At 40.6% G+C, this 19,028-nt stretch overlaps 1 protein-coding gene across 1 annotated transcript in view; it reads left to right on the forward strand.

The window, feature by feature from the left end:
- The window catches only part of IQCK (IQ motif containing K), a 249,192-nt gene extending 232,823 nt beyond the window's left edge, over positions 1 to 16,369 (forward strand). The window contains exons 13-14 of the mRNA XM_030482268.1: positions 15,159 to 15,288; positions 16,254 to 16,369. Of these exons, the coding sequence (XP_030338128.1) occupies positions 15,159 to 15,288; positions 16,254 to 16,369 (246 nt within the window). The remainder of the gene's footprint in view (positions 1 to 15,158; positions 15,289 to 16,253) is intronic.
- The last annotated feature ends 2,659 nt before the right edge of the window (positions 16,370 to 19,028 follow it).

Below are 19,028 nucleotides of genomic sequence, written 5' to 3' on the forward strand. Positions count from 1 at the left end.
TTTGGGTCATTAGCCACATTTCCCTTGGTTTACCAGGAGCAGGTTCAGACTTCTTTATGTGCATTTTTATGTGCTTCCTGTAGTCTCCTTAACTCACGACAACACCCAACAACCCAGGATACTACTTCTGTATCCTGCGCTCTGACTTTGGTTACCTTCCAGAAAAGGGCAAGTATATGTGGGAGAATTCCCAGTATAACTGCCGGTTGAGTGGGATATGACTGCTGCATTGACTGTGTGTTAACAGCTTGAGTGTGTCTCGGATCAGTTATGATTGCCTGTAGTGAGTAAAGATGTGTGTGGCCAGCTATTCATATAGTGCTGTAAGAAGGAAGGCCAGAGTCAGACATCTCTGCACTGGTAGTCATGCACAAGTTAAAACCCCTGAACTTGGGGGAACTAGTATAAAAACCATGGTCACAAGGAAGAACGTGTGATTTCAAATACTCTTTAATTTTGGGATGTTTGTATATATGAAACAATTCCTTAATAGTGAATGAAAATGGTTACTGATATTTCTTGACAAACTGACATTTATTATGAGCATTTAATGCGTTCCTGCTTTCCTGCATGAAGACTAAACATGGTGTGAGTGTGCAGGACTGCAGTTCAACTCATTAGGAGCTGTGCATGCGCATCTGAGAGGAAAATCTCTCCCTCAAAGATTAAATGAGGACATGGGCAAATGTCTTAGAATTTAATTTAAGTTTAGGACTAAGAAGAAAAATGAAAAGCTTAGTAATGTCTTAATTATAACAGCGTCTTAGCATTTAATTTTTTTTTTTTTGCTTCAAAGATATTTTCTTTTTAATTAGATTATGTAGATGGAGGAATGTAACTATTTAGTATTTTTCTTTGCCTCTTTCTGCAGCATTTTCTGATTACTGTGTAACATAACTGATGCATTAGGTAGCATATTGTAAAGATCATTCATCTTGACAACAAATATTTATTCCAAATTGAGGCTGTGATGCTGGAATGAAGTAAAAGTACTGGCATAAGTGTATAGAAGCAAGTTTGGGATTTGGGTTCTGTGAAAATGTAGAGGATATTAGAAGAGTAGCAGCAGCATCTTAGAGGCTATAGTCGTACCTGCTCCAGAAATAACTGTGGCAGGGTAGTTCCGTGACAATACATCTCTAGTCATGGTTTGAAGTAGAAGGGCACTGCAGTGATTAGGAGGTATCCGTAAATTCACTCTAAGTTGAGAATGTTGCTAGAACCCAAAAGACAGATTGGAGGTTGTTCAACAGCAGAATATAAGGCTGTAATGACTTGTAGGTCCAAGTTATTAAATGATACATGGGCTTTTGCCATAGCCTGTTACATAGGAAAACAGAAGGGTTTCTCCTCTAATTCACGTATGTGACAGCAATGAATCCAATGTTGAGTAGATAAGGACCAAAGATTTGGTTAAAGGACTCCTTACCATGACACACACATGCAAACACACACACACACATCCCCCCTCAGTGTGCAGCTGTGTCTGCGCATTCTTCCCCGACAGCTTCTCACCTGGTAGCCTGGTCCAGCAGGAAAGAGTCTGAAGAATGGGTAGCGAGCTAATCCAATGGACAGGATTTCATTCGCTGTGGCATCTGTCTTTGCAATCATTATATCAGTGCGACATTCATATCGCTCTCTTAATTCATCCCAGATTGGCAGGAGTTTTTTGCAGTCATAGGACTAAGGGGCATCTGCAAAATTAAAGTAGAAGGATAGAGTCTGGCAGAAAGCACATGCTGGTGCAATCACTGGGACACATTTAGCCCTTAAAATTAACAGGGGTTTGGAGTTTAGTTGTGGTAGTCTCTACTTGAAATCATTCACTCTTCATGAATTTCATGAGTTTTCATGTAGTGATTACTACCTATTCACTAATGCATTTCTGACAGCAGTGCTGCTTTAGCTCTGCTTAGTGTTTTCATGACTATAACAGGCACACAACGCTTGTCATATGACTTTGCTGGAGGGATGTGCCAGATGACCAGTGCAACCCAAGTTAGTCCTGCATCATTCCCATGGTGGAATGCTTGCCAGAAGCACAAAATGCTTTCTGCATACTAAAATTAACCATGTTCATAAACTGTGCTATATTTACTTTAAAAGGAGGAGTTTGAGCTATGGTGGGGTTTTGACTCTGAGCACTGCATGCATGCTGGTTAGCAAAAAAGCAGACTGCTGAGAACCCAGTATCCCCTTAAATAGCGTACAACATGGTCACAGTCCTTCAGTCATGAGAATAGTGCTCATACTCAGTTTGGATAGAATTAAAATATCTGGGGCACTTCCCTGAATACACTGTATCTCATTTAACAGCCTTTCATTTCCAGAGGACTTGGTTCAGTTCTTGCCTAGATCAGTCTATTCATGATACTGCAATGTAAAAATGGCTTGCATGAATGACATGGCTGCAGCCAACAAGGAGGACTGCAGGAACATACTGCCTTTAAGAACTTCTAGAATTCTAGGTAGTACAGCTACTTGTCGATGTCAATGCTGTATGTTTGCTCTTCTGAAGTCATTAAGGCGCAAACTAATCCCTGCTGACTGGTACAGGGATAGGGCATTGGTTTTTTGCTGGGAAGAGGCAAGCAGGAAAACCACTTCCCTTGCAGAAAGAGGAGCAAAAAGGAGTTCCAATTTGCTAAACAACATCTCCTCTCTGGGATTTAATCCTAGAGCATGATAACCTGACAACCTCATTTAGCTCTCCCTCTATCCTTAGAAGACAGGCTGACTCATGCTGTACAGTACACTGTAATGTTTTGTTGTACAACATGATGCTCTAGTATCATTTTGTCTTTCAACACTGACATTTGATATGGCCTTGACAAATATTTATTTAAGGGATCCAGTGTTATCCGGTACAGCCCTAAGTCAGCAAAGGTATCACAGTGTTTCCATAGATATGACAAATTTTTCTTCAGTGCTTTCATCAGACAATAAAAATTCATTAAGCTCAGCTCCTGTAAAGTGTGAAGATGAGTTTAGTATGTAAGCATGAGCTTTCGTTTTTCACTTCTGATTGATCAAGCTAAAGCAGCTTAAAACCTGAATACAACAATAACACTTACAAAACATAACAAACACAGTTCTGGTCTTATCGAAGACAATCCTGTGGAAATTCTTCCCAACAAGCACTTTGACAGGCATCTTGTCCCAGTCCTCTGGAATTTCTTCACTGGAGAGGTGTAGCTAAGCAGAAGCAGAAACACTTCTGTGAAAGAACAAGGAGCATTGAGGAACTGTACTCTAGCTCAAGTTACTGTGAGACCAATGGGACATTTCTCTACCTAATGTGCACTATTACTGTGTGGGGCTTTTTATATATTTATAGCCAGCCTTCACGTGCTACTACCCTCTCTCCCTTCAGCAGGGAGCTTGGGTCTTGCAGCCCTGCATAGTTGGAAGTCAGAATTACTCGTCCCCCTCTTGAATACAGACTCCGTAGTACACAGTCTGAAAATGACCCTTTGGAACACGTTTGCATTCATTGTACTGAATTCTTTTTGCCCAGTGTTCAGAAGCTAGACTACTGAAAAGCTTACCTATTGTTGGCTTTCAAAAGTGATGTAAAACACACAAGACAGTGTGCATTGCTGCATAAATCTCTGCCTTCACCACCAATGACAGTCCTCACAGAACTCCTACAATTTACAGTATATTAGCTGGCAATTTCTTTTCTTTTACACCCCAGCGCAGTAGTAGAAAGGCACACATTCTCCATGGAAGCTGTTCCCTGGTGGGAGTGTGTCACTCAAGTAGATCTTGGCGGAGAAGAGGTGACATCCCCACCTCTTCTGTCCTTCTGCCCCCCTCCAACATTGAAATCAGGATCTACTACTCTAATCTCTTAAATTCTTCCTGCTGTCAGATGGACTACATCATCTTTTCTCCTCATGATGGAAACAAAAGTAAATCACCCTGAAGAGCACTGAATAAACAAAACATTTTAATGTATTTTTCATGTGAGTGTGGAGGATGATGCCTCATTATGGTAACAAATACTGCATTTACCATTGGGAATGATTCTCCTGGTGCCAATTCACTCTGAGTTTGCTTACAACAACTACCAAATCTTACTCCACTCTGAAACTCAATTTTCTATTTACTGGATTTCTCAAAATCCTCAAAATCTGTTGCAGTCATTGTTTGCATCTCTCCCAACTAAAGGAATTAAATAGCTCCATTATAGTATTGGCAAGATCAAGACATAGGGAGTTTCAGTTTTTAAACCACTGAAATACATCAGCTGAAATCAACTAAAACATTGTGTCGTAAATGATTTATCCAGTTTTTATATAGGAGTACTGGAGAAATTTGTAGTCGCCTACATCAGTCGTTAAATACAGAAGAAAGCTCTGTCAGCAACTGTAGATGAATGCTTTAGAAGGAGAGTAAATTACTGAGCTGATGATCAGAACAGCACATTGCTCTCATTAAAAAAAGGATGTTTTGCAAATTTGTCAGTGTTTTAGCTGGGGTAGTAAAGGGACATCTTATTAGTAATGGACGTACCTTTGCCTTTCCGTTTAGGTAGCTCTGGCAGAATTCTTCAGGTTCTCCACAGGCACCTCATCTGCAGGCATTTTGTACGTTGCCTCTCTTGTTAGATTTAGGATTCTCATGGCAGGAACGTCAGCCTCCCTGATGCGAAAGTACTCAAAAACTCGTCCATTCCTTGGTTCATTAGTATCCACCAAGACAAACATTATCTGATAAGAAAGACTCTGGTTGAGTCTTCCAGCTTTGGTTTAGCCATTTTAGAGAAATCGCCTATGGAGCTTGGCAGTGGGTTAGGATCTTACATTAAATGCAAGGAATTGTGTACAACCATTGTTTGGTCTCAGTCCAACAACCAGCAGCTCTGTGGACTTCATCATACTTTGATCCTAGTTAATAACAAGTTCTAAAGTAGCCAAAAGGAACAAAGCTTTTCCCTCTGTCGTTTGCAGTGGTTTGCTATCACCTATTTTAGTAACACTTCTAAATTATCCCTCAAAACTTTTATTGCTCTGCCTAATAAATCTTAACAGGACAAAAGAGATAAAACACCTGTAATCCAATATCTTTACCAATGTGATGGTGGCAAAAATTGCCAGAACGTTGCTAAAACTCTCTTTGGTTGGAAGTTGCTCCTACAAAGTCATACTTGAAAAATCAGAAACAAGTTTATTGGGAGCAGCTGGAATTAAGTGTTGGTTTGTGTGATTGTTGCATTTTAAAGAATAATTTTCAAGTGAAGGCTCTTCTTTGGCTTGTCCCCATAACAAACTTAAGGAATAGTTGCTGATACTGTTTTGAAATGATTTGGTAAACTTAGAATATGGACTGACAGCAGTGTACTTTTACCAGTAATGTTGGTGAGTGTTTTTCCATTGATCTTTTGGCATTTATGTTTGCAAAGCAGGAATTCAAACCTTCCCTCTAAATTCTGCAGCAGCAGACTTGTAGTTTTCATAAATCTCACTGAACGTCTCTGAGTTCGTTGGGGCGAACAGCAGGATGTGATTTTCAACAGGGACATCAAAAATCTTCACAGATGTCTGGGAAACAAAAGACTCAACATCTGTTCCACTCTTTGTAAGGAGAACAGTGAATCAGAGGCTCAGCGTATCAGTATCATTTAGTCGTGCTATTGCAAATTTTACTTTTTAAGACTCAGTTCCCAATCATTTCCATAACTGTTGGATTTTTTTCATTGTTTTAAAGAAGATGAAGTGAGAAAAAACAGCAGCTGCTGAGTGTTTTCTCTGTTCCAGGGAAAGCCTCATTGTTATTCATAGATTTTTACAGTCAGAAGGGACTGTGGTGATCTGCCAGTCTGACCTCCTGTGTAACACACACTGAAGAATTAAGGCTGAAGATGTGCTGGAAGTAAAAGGCAGAGTTACCCAGGAAGGCCCAGCTGCAACAGCTGTGGGAGCTGGACCTGGTTGGGGTACTTCCTTCAATTCTGGGTGGTGTCGGCAGCTTACATCTCCTTCCCTGCATAGAGCTGCCCTTTCTCTCATGCCACCCCACCATGATCATAGGCAATGGGGTGTCCCCCAAGCAAGCAGGTATTTCCATGATTTCCATGTCTTTTCCTTCCTATCTGCACTAACAACAATTATTGCTGGCTTCTTTCTTCCTCATCCTGGCCAAGAGGACCTGTTTGCTGCATGGGAGTGGAAGAGTTGAAGACCTTCCAGCCTGCAGCCCGATGTAGTTACTGCAGAAGCAGCTCAGGCCGTTGTGTTGGCTCCACAGGAAGGAGGTGTTTGTGTACTCAGGCAAGTTCGCTGGTTGGCCAGCCATTCCTCTTCTAAGAAACAATGCCTTGCCAGAGGGAAGCGTCCTTTGGCGTGGATTAGACCAAGACCTGCCTGTTGGGTTCCGCTGGTGTTTCTAGATGTGTTTAAGGCTAGTCTAGTCAAACAAGCAAAGAAAATTCTCAAACACTAAGGAGCAGAATAGCTCTCTAAGTCTTTTTCTGCATGGGTTCTTGTCTTTCCTGTCTTTCTTCTGGGGCTTTTGTTAATATAACGAAATACACATACCTCAAGATTATATTCAGTGACCAAACCCAAGGTAAAGGTTTTGATTAGCCTTGTTAGATCCAGTTTGTTCTGTCTGCCATCTTCCAGCACTTCATTATGCACAGGTTTTCCCTTGGACAAATAGTGAATTTTGTGAGGTTGTTGCCCTTACCAACTACATCAGCAAAGAGACTGTCTTTACTCTAAAATGTTGTTCTCAGCTTTGCTATTCTATCATCCTCAGTAACTGAAATTCCATAACTTCTAAAAAGAATCTCACAGCTAGATTACAGAACAAGATTATAACTAAAATTCGAGGTAGAGCTGACAGTTTTAATTTGCTTGGTAATCTTAACATACTGTAAGATCTTTTCTATATATATGCTGTGACATACACTCACTCAGGACATCCTTGGTCTGACTAGTTCATAGCCTAAATGTTGGTGCTACTTCTGTGTAGTTTTATTCTTGTTGTTGGACCCTTCTGTTGTGGATTGAAATAAAAGATTCCTGGCCAAAATCAACACAAAGGAAAAGAGGTGAATGTCTGCAAAACTCACTGAACCTGTTGGCTAGAACGTGGGTTGTAAAATAAAGGTATTTTATCAAGATGCCTAAGTATAAATTAGGAGCCTGAATATAGGCAACCATATTGAAGATATCATTTGTCCAGAGGTTGCTGTTTGCTTCTACGTATCTCTCTTGTCTGTACACGTGATATTTTTTGTGATAAGCTGTTTGAATTTCAACTAGGAAATTATTTAACCTGAAAAATTCCCAGACTGCCTTTCCATAACCTAAAGCTGCTGTGGCAGCTACTGCACCTTGCTTCCTAGGCTTTTGTACTCCTACCTTCTTAAACACAACAAGGGTGTTCTTCTGGATGCCGTAGTTAGCACAGACGTCCTCACTGGCTGTCATCCCAAAAGGCATCTCTGGCACGTCTCTTGCCGTCTCACGGAAAACTTCCACACTGTCATTGTGAAGTTCCTAGTCCCAGAAAGAATATGTATTAAGACTGTGTCTTGCATCCTGCTAGGATGTATAGAAGTGAGAGCTACTAGTGAGGCAGGCTGCTAAAGGCTTGTTAGGTAGAGTGTAATTGTAAAGTGGGTATAACTTGCCATGATTACCTCCAAGGGGAGATGTTTACAACAGGGGAGATCCTAGGATTGCCATGACACTGCTAGTGCCTTCACCTTTCCAGCAAGTGCTGGCTGGCCTGGGTCGGTCTAGATGTGTATGGTTCCCTGTGTCCTTCTTGCACTAAACTCGTCTGCCCAGCAATCCCCTGGCATTTCCACACTCTGCAGAGACTTCTGCAGATGGGGAAGGATCATGCCAACAGCAGCTTCCCTGCTGCAGCTCGTCTATACAACCAGCAGGATGTGATGGATTAGAGAGGAGGGCTCTCCGCTTGCAAGAGGACCTGACTGATGTGTTTGGTGCTTTGACTGAGTGCTCTTCAAGGCAGGGACCTTGACTCCTACATCTGTCAAATAGTCACTGTGCTGTCCACCCTCAGACTAATAGTAAATAAGCATGATGAAAGGCAACGGCGCTTCCAGATTTGATTTAATCAGACAATTATTTCATGCTAGATGAATAGTAATTTATATGCTGAGTTCTCCCAGCACATCCTGGCACTCACATTTGTGAACAATCTGTGACTAATAGAAGGCCAAATACAGCTCTTTATTTACTTGGATGCTATTTTGTTGGCTTCCACCCATTAAATTTCTGACATGCCCGAACTCATGCTCATCTATTGTCATTTCAGCCTCAGAGTGAAATCATGGAGTCAAGTCAAACACATCTGCAGGCAGTATTTGCTGTCAGCGTGGTTCAGGGAGCTCTCCAGCATCACTGCGATAGCAAGGGCTTCTCAGTCTGGCCCAGCACTGGGAAACTGCCTTCCTTCATAAATGGCTGCAAGCAGATTGCTGCAAAGCAAAATTCTGGGCACTCTGAGCATTCTCACAGTTTGTCCTACTACGCTGTACGTGTTCACTAGCTCTGTTACTATGGGGCATTTTGGTGATGAATCCTGTTTTCCACGTCCCTAAGACTTGAACTATCCACTGTAGCCAGCATAGCCAGCACACTTGGGACCTTATCAGCTGAGGTATAAGTCCAGACACTCTGCTTTTAACTAGGCAGAGAGATACTACAATAAAAGTCTCTTTAGTTATAGGAAATCCTTGATTGAATGTTTCAGATAAGAAAGATTTCAAGGACAAGTTGAAAAGCAGGAAAAAAATATTCCTATTTTACTCTCTTCTGACTTCATGCCTTGACAGCTAAAATTTATTTTGCACTACTTGACTGTTGTTCTGCCAAATCTTAAAAACCTTATTCTGCTCTGGAAATTCGTAGGAATTTGCTTGAGAAAGGACTATATGAGTTGGGTCATACACGGTAAGATATTTTATTACTTCCTATCCGTGTAGATTTCTTAGCTGGCAGGAGCTAAAATGCACAGTTAGCCTGATATTTATGGAGCTGTCTCTGCCCCCCTGAGTTTTACTGAAGCTGTTTAAATCATCAAATGGAAAGAGGAAGAGAAGGTACTCCAGTATGTTAGACAATATTTACTGCTCTTTTTTTTTTTTAATGGACTTAATCAGGAAGAGAACATTCCTTCACCAGAACAGCCTGCAACTGTTCGTGCCTATGATTTTACACTGAGTTTGAATAGAAATGCAGTGATCAGTGATCAGGTAACCCTAGATTTTTAGTTCAGTTACAATTCTGGGCTGTGATTACAACTTTATGCATTTGGAGGCTCCAGTAGCAGCATGACCCACACCAACAATGGGTTGAGTCTCTCCAAAGAAAAGGTTGGAGTTAGGTAAGGGTAGGTAGATCAATAGTTCTGCCCTCTTCCCACCAGCCACCAAATTTGCGATGGTTTGGCAGAAGCCCTTTCTCTGAGGATACAGGAAGGTCTGCTGTGACCTGGGCTGTGCGAACACTGCTGTCACATCATGTTCTCAGAAGCTGGTCTCAGAGTGGTAGGTTTCTGTGCCTGGGAAGAGTGCTGTGGTGCAAGATGTTCTTATCTCCACCTGTGCTGCTTATTTAGAAGTGTGAAAAAGATAAAAACAAATAGAAAATGCAGAGAAAAATGAGGGCCTGGAGGTTTCAGGCAAGTTCTGAGTCTTTTGGATGTGTGGGATTTGGTGATGATAGCAAGCAGTATATCCCAAACAGAAACCAGCCTTTTGAGTTTCCCAGTGAACTACCTTAAAAAAGCCAATCACTGCCAAATCATCAGCATTTATGATGGCTTCAGCCTGATCAGTAGAGTTGATTAAAACAGTGCTAGGTCCTGTTCTTCTTTTCACCCATGTAATAAAGGCCGAGGCTTTTCTGACTCTTGTGGAAGGTAAAGATTGTTGAAATAACCATCAAAATGAATGACAAAAAATTCTGTAGAATCAGGATAGAGTTAGTGGGGGTGCAGAAGGATGCTGAATACAAATGGACTTGGGCTTCTTAGGACTGGGGTCAGAACTGATTCAGTGTGGGCCTGGGGCATCACAATTCAAGCTCAGGTTCTAGTCATTGTTTAAACTATTGCTGACTGTAGAAGATCAATGGTAGATCAGTGCTGTGTTTTCTGGGACCTCCGTAAATGGCTGTATGTCCAATTAGCTGCTTAATCACATATGGAGAATAGAGATGAGGAAATTTAGACAAGTAGAGAACCTGTTCAGCAAGATTTCCTGTGTCCCAAAATTACAGTCAGCTGTAAAGAGCTATTGACCTGAGGTTTAATCCAAAATGACTTCAAACCAATTGCAGATTTTATTGAACTGTCTCTTCAATTAAATTAGATGTCAAAATTGTTCCTTCGGTGCTGCAGAAGGGATCTGATAGGCTCAGAGTCATGTTGAAATACCTCTTGGGTGCTGCAGCTTCACTGTTCAGTTTAGACACAAGAAACAAAGCTGAGGTGTCAGAGTCGTCCTATAATTCTGGATTGTTCCAAATTACTGCTACCAGAGATGACAGTCTGTTTATTTGGTAAATTCTCTTCAAGCTTTCAAGAGTTTTAGGAATCTTGAGTTTCTTTTCAAGTTTGTAGCTATCATGTTTTCAGAGGAATTGGAGCCATAAATTTAGTCTCAGGAGATTAGAATCTCAGCTGTAAAGTAGCCCTTTCATTTCTGTGAATATGATATCCTTGTTGGACCAGAGCTGAGTCCAGCAAAGGGTTAATGAAAGTTATATATAAGAAAAAGAAAAAGTCTGTATGCTGTGAAGTGCTAGAGTCAAGATGTACAGTACAAGTAGATTATCAAAGATGCAAGTCCTGGTACTGTGCATTTTAGCAATATGACAAGATCAAAATTGAGTCAGACCATTTTACTGCCATCAAGTCATTTTGCAGCAGGCTGCACTGCAACTAGTTTAAAATACTGTTTTTTTAAGGTGAAGCTGGCAGGCATCTGCTCTGGGATGAATAGGCTGCAGAGCAAAGCATACAGCAGTATCTAGTGGCCACATAGTGCTTGACTTCTGCTATCTAAATGCAGATCTTGCAGCTTGACTTCTGCTATCTAAATGCAGATCTTGCAGCCTGACTTCTGCTATCTAAATGCAGATATTACAGCTTATGTCAGTGGTTCAGCTCCGCAGCATATTTTTCATGTGGTTAATATTTCTACTGAGTTGCTTTAAACAGCCTGTGTAGCTTGTTTCTACTGGCCAAATTCTGGCTTCGGAATTGTAAATGATGATTTTACAAAGCCTAGGGTTTGGCGCTCACGCTATGTCCATTGCAGGGCAACCATTTAAAAACTCCCTCTGCCATAAAATACTTGAGTTAATTTCTTGAAGTTTCTTCTGTGGTACAAAGTATATACCAAGCTCTGTATGAGAAGTCATTGGGCAGTCACTGCACATTTTCAGTTGCCAATTATCAGTGGTTTAAAAGTCATATTCCATAGGTCAGATTTTGCTAGTTGTTGTACATAAGCATTCACCAGTCAACAAAGTGTAATTTAAGTCATTATTGGTGGTACATGTGGTCTGAATGCTTGATGCTATCTTATACAAATCACAGAGCAGAAGCCAGTTTCCTAACACCTTGCTAGGGTGTCTTAATAGCAGCTCTCTGCTGAAGGGTGACTGTGATACTTCTGTCTTCGCTGGTTCTCACAAGCGTACCTGTCAGATTGGCTTACTGGTTTAAAAGAGGTTTTCTTATCAATGCTATAGATACAATCAAAGATTGAAGGTAGGTGCTTTTGCTCTCATGTAGCAGCACCTCTAATAAAAGTTTAGTGTGGCAAATCACGTTTTCAGTGGCATTTGTGCAGAAGTTGCTGTTTGCACAAGTCTAGATGGTGGGAACTTGGTAAGAAATTCAATAGCAATGAGGAGCAAGTTACTAAAAATACTGAAGATCAGCTTTCAGCAGCAGCAGCCACAGGGGGCTCAGCAGTTAAAGAAATCAGAGCACTTGGTTGTGTACAGGCTCGGGAGACAAACTCAAGGTTCCTTTTTGTGTTGGTTATATTAAACTTGTGACTCAACTGTATCTGCTCAGAGCACAGTAACAGATGCTTGGCTAAGTCCTGCCATTTTATCAACTCTGAAAAAATTCATTAATTTAGGGGAAAATAAAGTCTTTCTTGTATATACTTTCAGTGAAAGAAAAACTCTTCATAATGTGTGGATTTCCCAGGATTGCTCAGTCCTATTGTCTTTGCTTAATAGCTTTTTGTAAAAGGCTTCAAATAATTCCATGGGTTTTCTGAGCCACATATGAGCTCCCTCTGATGGCTAAATTGCAAAATTATTTTCCTTGGCTTAGGGAGTATACGTAGGGAGTATATTAATGTAGGAAGTATAGCTAGGAACTTAGGAATTTTATTAAGGAACTTAGTGAATTCATGATTCATTGTCAGATGCACAGAGTATTGCTCCAGCCTACTGCCATAGGCATGCTACCTGTGAACTAGGAGTGCAAACGGAGCAGGTTTGGGACCAAATTCTTGTTTGGCATAACTCATTTAGGTATGTTTATTGTGTAAATGGGAGTAAGTCATCTTGCTGGGGAGATTCTCCTCACTGGGTGGAATTACACCAGCAGTTAATTTGGCTGTGTGAACTAAACATTGCAAAGCATGTTCAGCTATACACCAGGAAGATTAATTAAAATCAAAGTTATTGCATTGGTAGAGAAGTGATTGTATATTTTAAATCATGGGCAAAGCCAGTTCTCTGCCTTGCCTGTTCTATATCTGAGTATCTGTATTTTTCTTCTCAGCAGCATAATAGATAGGTACATCCTGCTGTTACATATCATTATCTTATCACTGCATAAGACAGTTCACCTTTGCAGTCTGTGGGATCTTCCCTGCTGCCATCCACAAAAAATTTCACAGAAGGAAACTCTTGAATATTGAATTCTTTTCTCAAATCAGGTTGGTACATCAATTTTACCAAATTGGATTCTTGGAGCTTCTGTTTTAAGCTGTTGTGCAGCCTCAGCAAATTCTTCAGACGAATTCTGAGATGATTGAGATAAAGAAACATCTGGAAAGGGTCAACCAAAAGCAAATGGGTTACACAGGCCACAGCATGAAGCTTCCTAGTGGAGATTCTTCTGTCACGTTGTAGCTCGAATAAGCTACAATAGCTTATCAAATAAGGGGTTGAATAAGATTTTTTATGACTCAAAGGAGAAGTTATCTTTAGTTTTTACTTCTTGTATTGATGGTGATTGTTCGCCACTCTACATGTCCTTGGACCAGTCACAGTGACCAGCAAGTAAGATTTCAATACTCTTCTGTTGGGAAGAAATGACGTGGAATTAAAAAGTAGTTTGACTGACTATACTGGGTATGAATCAAAGGGACGTCAAGAGCAGAGTTAGTTATTACTCACATTAGGACTCTTTGATGAGATACCATTTTTGTAAGCACTTCACTGGGGCAAACCTTTGTGATGCAGAAACTACTTTTCCAGGTAAGAGATGGCAGTGGGAGAAAGAGAGCAACAGAGTATGGTCTTTTAGAGACTGGAGAAGTATTTCTGCATGTTGTGCTATGTGCCAGCCCTTCTGTAGCTCGAATCATAGAATGCAGTTGTGTGTCTAGAGGAAGGAGAAGGGTCATCCTAGTCTTAGCTCTGGAGCTGTAAGTTATATTAATGTGAAAAAAGGATAAGAGAAAGAAACTAGTCACACATCAGCTGCTCTGCATTCAAAGTCAAGTAAGAGGTAGAGGTCTGGAGGTTTACAGTTTTGCAGTATGGGTTGAAAAGAAAATGAATTTGACTTTCTTTTGATTAAAATTGAGATTTTAATCAAAAGATTAAAATCTTTGGTTTTTCTTTGAATTTGTTTTGTTATAAAGAGCAAAACCTTTTTCTTTAGATTCTGCACAGAAGATTATGTATCATCAATATACTTTTCAAATAGGAACAGATTAAAAACATCCAATTAATGTTAGTTTCATACATTTATGTGTGTTCCTTTGTGTGTATATACACACATTTAGATACATACTTAGACAAGCAGACACACTGTGCTTTGACACCTATGTGTCAAAGCATAAATCTAACAGAGTAACTCTCTTGTTCTTTCACAAAATTACAAATGCACTTCTGTACAGCCTACCTGGTGAAGATACTGCCCAGCATAATTATAACCAAAAAGTGAATGAACAGTTCTGTATGAGTTCTAATAAATGAAAGATAAAGCCACTAATCTAACTCAGTGCTGAGTTACATTTCTTGCATTATTCATCATTATCCTTGCTCTGAATCCCAGCCATCAATCATCTTTGTCCACCTAACAGCTACAGCAAGGAGTGGGAAGAGTAACATTAAATAATGTTATTTTCTCAAAATATTAACGTGATAGGCCCTAAAAATTCTGTCACATATAAACCTATCTTGAGTTAGGCTCACAGAAACCCCAGCACTGGAACAGCTGCTCCAGCTGCTAATGTGCCAAAGGGGTTCCTGTTGGTAGAACAAAACTTAGTGTCTGTTCAGGGGGCACTCAGATACCATAGTGATGAATAGAAGGTGCTTCTCTAAAAAAGTAAATGATCCTTAAGGCATCAGTCCAAAGCAAATTGTGGTTTTAGGATCCATTTTTCTCTGAAATATTTCAATTACAAATGGATACTTTAAGAATGATCTGTTATCACTGAATGACCTGAATAAGCAGAGTTGCAGGTAACTAACTAGTAATGTAACTAGCATGCTTAGGTAATGAGAGTTGGTAAAGGTGGTAGCTCCTGGCTGGAGCTAGGGAAAGTGCGTGACTCCATCCCATAAAAAGTACTCATTGCACTCAGAGACCAGGAGAAATCAGAGTATCATTAACCTGGCAACTCTGAGACTGAAGTTCAATGAGTGAACAGCCTTATTCATCGGACAGATAAAAACTCTTTCCTTGACTACCTAAAAAGCATGTGGAAACATCCATCACACACCTTTCCTGAGTGATTACGCTCCTCTTCAGCTTTCCATCAATTCCTTTTCATTCCGCTCATTCTCTGTTTGCCTCCCAGGTGCTTTATTTTTCAAGTCACTTGAATGGTGCAGGAAATCATCACTCCTTTTATTTGAAGCCTTTTCTTGAGTTTTGTTTCATTTCCTCTGGTTTAGATTTTTATTGACACCGATCGCTTCAGGCATTGGGGTGAGGAAGCAGCTGCTGAGGCTAACGCAGCATCACAGAGCTCGACTCAAGGAGAGCTGAGCACCAGCAGAATACAAGGGCAGACACAGATGAGAGGTAACGGAGGTGGTGGCAAGGTCATGAGGGAAGACGTGCATGGGTGGTGGGACATGGGTTTGCTGAGATTTTAAATCTTTTTTCCTTGGTAGTGTTTTTGACCTGTCTTTTGAAAGTATCACTGGATGCTCTCCCACCTTGTTTCACTGCTGTTTTGTGAGGTATCCTTTTCAAAACAGATGCAAACCTCTAAAGGAGCATTTTAACAGATTTCTGCCATTTGATCATTGGTACAGAAGGTCCTGAAAATAAATTGTCTAGTGTCTGAGAACAGCTCAAGCTCTTTGGCTCAGATACGGGAAGAATTAAAAGGGACCACAGAACTAGGAGAGTTTAAAGCATCTGTGAGGTGTCCTCCTGAATTTCTACTCTTTCTTTTTCTTTTGATAACAATTGAGCTGCAACCAGTCACCTTTTTAAATCATTTGCAGGGGGGAGACTGTAGCACCATTTCTGCAGCCACTTTTCTCTGACAGTATTGGCATATTGTCTTTGTGAGGAGAAGGCCCCAGACTGCAGAAGGTCAGGTTTTCAGCACCTTCCCTGACAGCTACTTTTCCTTATTTTAAGAACTGTTTTAGGAATGCTTCCCTCTAAAGGTCGTGCTGAACAAATCTTAGACACACCCTCATTCCACAAAGGAAGGGTGTTGGGTATGGGCTTGCCATATTTTCCATTTCATGAATTATAATAAAGGATATTTCGTTGTTTTTGTTTTCCATGGGCAACCAGTGAACCAGGTTAAAATGAAATCCTATGTATATTGAAAGCAAAGCCTGACAAGCTGAAAGGGAATCAGATTGTCAAAAATGCTGTTTTTTACGGCTCAAGCTGCTAGCAGTCCTGTTCTAGGCAATGTAAAACATTTTGTGGGAAACCAGTCCTACTTCTCTGAAGAATTTTCAGTGTGACTGCATAAGGATCAAGAACAAGGTGGGTATCGTTACTTGTCATCTCTATTTTAGACAGTCAGAGTACATTTTGCCTGAAGCCACACCAAATGGATATGGCAAAACTGGGAAGAGAACCAGAAATCTTGTATTTGGAGAGACTTTTTCTCTTGAGCACATCAATAACTTGAGTAAGTTGATTCTTTTTTTCAGTGCAGCTTACTGAACTAAAATACATTGAAACGTGGACAGAGAAAATTTTTGCTGAAACATAAATGTATTTATGTGTTTAAAGCATTCTCAAAGTGGGCATACATGAAAGCATGGTAAGTTCCTCCTTTAGCTAATTGCTGGTGGCCTCAAATTTCTTTCTGCTGTCTATTTTGATGGTCTAGTGATTGCTGTAGTCATTGTGAATATGCCTGTTGTCATGCTAAATACTTATTGCCTAGCTATTAGTTTCTGCTATGGTCTGAAAGTAATTTTAGCAGTCCCACTTTTCATCTTGTGTGTAGGCTGCTTTTACAGTTTTACTACAGATCTATAATTTTGCCTGTAGCAGACTCTTGAGATGAAGAATAGATTCATGTTTAACATACCAGCGTTGGAGGGATGTTAATCTTGTTGCAATTGCAAACTTTCTTGTGTGACCTTGAATTCTCCCATTCTCTCCTGTGCTGACCTCTGTACTTTTAAACTGATGTTTGCAGTTCACTTGAGTTCTTCTGCTGTGCAGACACCAAGGACTATTCTGCAGTTTGGATCCTTGAGGATTATTCTACAGTTTGGATCCTTATTCAAAGCATTAAATGAAATAAGCATGTGTAAGAGATACTTACGTAAGGGACCCATGTTAATCAGTAAGTGTGCAGCAGGCAACTAGAACATCATCTAGTGACTCTTGTACCTGTCTGGATATGCATTTCCACTGCCCTGCTCATTTTTACACACATACTTTGCAAACAATTTAAGTGACTCTTTTCAGAAGATTCATTCCTACAAGACTGACACAGCTTCCTGAGGAAGCCTACAGGAATGAGGCACGTACATTCCACTGTTTTTCACACTGCACTAGGTTCCTATAGTAAGCTTAGTTGTAAGAAATACCTGTTCTGGGTGGTTTTGAACTGTTTGCATTCATCTCCTGTGGTGAGGAGACCGTTGTATGCTGAAATCGGCTCTTAGCACAGGAGTGAGTATGCTTTGGATGTTGGCTTTGTAAGTGAGCTGATCATCTGATCTATAGAATTGATTTAAGACCAGTCGTGTCCCCCACCCTGCTTTCTAGAAATCCCCCCATATCTGTACATAGGGAGCAATTTATTGCTGGGGTTTTTTTTTCCAATAACATCACCTTCAGCTTTTGTGCCTTGAAAAGGAGATGTTTGTCTTTAAGAGTAACCCTTATCTTACCGATTAAATGTCATTATCTCAGCACAGATTGTTAGTCACGGGCTGCAGGAATCCTATGGCTGACCCAGTGCCTCAGTGGATTTATAAATATTTTGCTAGAAAAGGTAAACACTACTTTTTCATAAATGAGTGCACTTAGCACACAGAACAGGAGCACGAGGTCTGCACAGCTTGTGTGTTTGTTCCTAGGTTATCCCTATGTTTATCTGGGAACTGAAAACTTCACTGGAAAGGACAGGAGCAGGCATTTTCAGAGATCTGGGGAGCCAAACATTTGCTGAGGTCTAGGCCTTTTCCTGAGTTCTTCTGCTAGGTGAGAGCAAGTGGCATTAGCATGTGCTCTGCACCCATTTTGTGCTTCCCAAAATATGCTATTAGCCAAGTTGAAGGCTTATAGAACTAGAGCTGTAAGGGAGTCAGAGAGGTTGTTTGTCTGGCCTAAGGCAAGAAATTATATCTAAACCAATCTTGACAGCTGTTTGGCTAATCTGGCTTTAAATATTGCCATGAATGGAGATACCAGAGCCACCCTAGGCATCAATAGCTTTCCCAGTAAATGGTCATCTTTATCTCTGCCTATGATATCCGTAGTGTTAAATCCATTATATTGCCAGTGAAAATGAGTAACAGTTTAATACCTGCTTCAATGCAGAAATAGTGTATTTGGTTACATTTAACATGTGTCCTCTCAGTCACAGTATGGTCTGTTGCTGATGTGGGCTGATGCGCTGTATTTTACCCCTGGGCTGGAGCGTATTGTGGGCTATTTCTGCCTCTCTGGCCTGGGAAAACCTTAAACATGAATGGTATTCACTGTACTGTTTGGGAGATCTGAGGACTATTCTTCCATGGAGAAATATGGGACAGTTGCAAAGTCCTGTGAAAACCTTTCTGACAACGGAAAATTGGAAGGGTTTACAAAAGGCTTTTGAAGAGAAACAGAACAGGAGATGTGCTTCACTGTGTTCTGATAGTTGCTGCCCCTGGGAAAACCAGGGTAATGCATGACTTCAGCTGGTTACAGTTTGCAGTGGTGTGCAGCAGTGCTTTTAGCGTTTGTGGGTTTAAGTGTACAAAGCTTATTTTCCCCATGACGAAGACATTTGTGAAGTGCTCGGGATTTTAGAGTTTGTTGGGTTTTTTGAAAGCAACAATATTTTGCAATGAAAGTTAACATAGGGACTTATATTCAGCTAATGTATAATGTAAAGCATAAAACTCTCCTATGCAGGCAACACTGATGTAAGGTCTATCCTCTGCTGGTGGAAAGTGCTCTATATTCCCTGTGCTAGTAGGCATTTGTGCGATATTCAGATCAGTTTAACATGGATAGGGAGATGCCACAAACTGCAGCAGAGGACAACTTCCAATTGAACGTTTAGATGAGGTCCTCCTGGAACATGCAGGACATATAACTCAGCTGGGCAGGCAGCAGGG

This window comes from Strigops habroptila, chromosome 4 (genome assembly GCF_004027225.2).
Source record: "Strigops habroptila isolate Jane chromosome 4, bStrHab1.2.pri, whole genome shotgun sequence".
Taxonomy (NCBI): Eukaryota; Metazoa; Chordata; class Aves; order Psittaciformes; family Psittacidae; genus Strigops; species Strigops habroptila.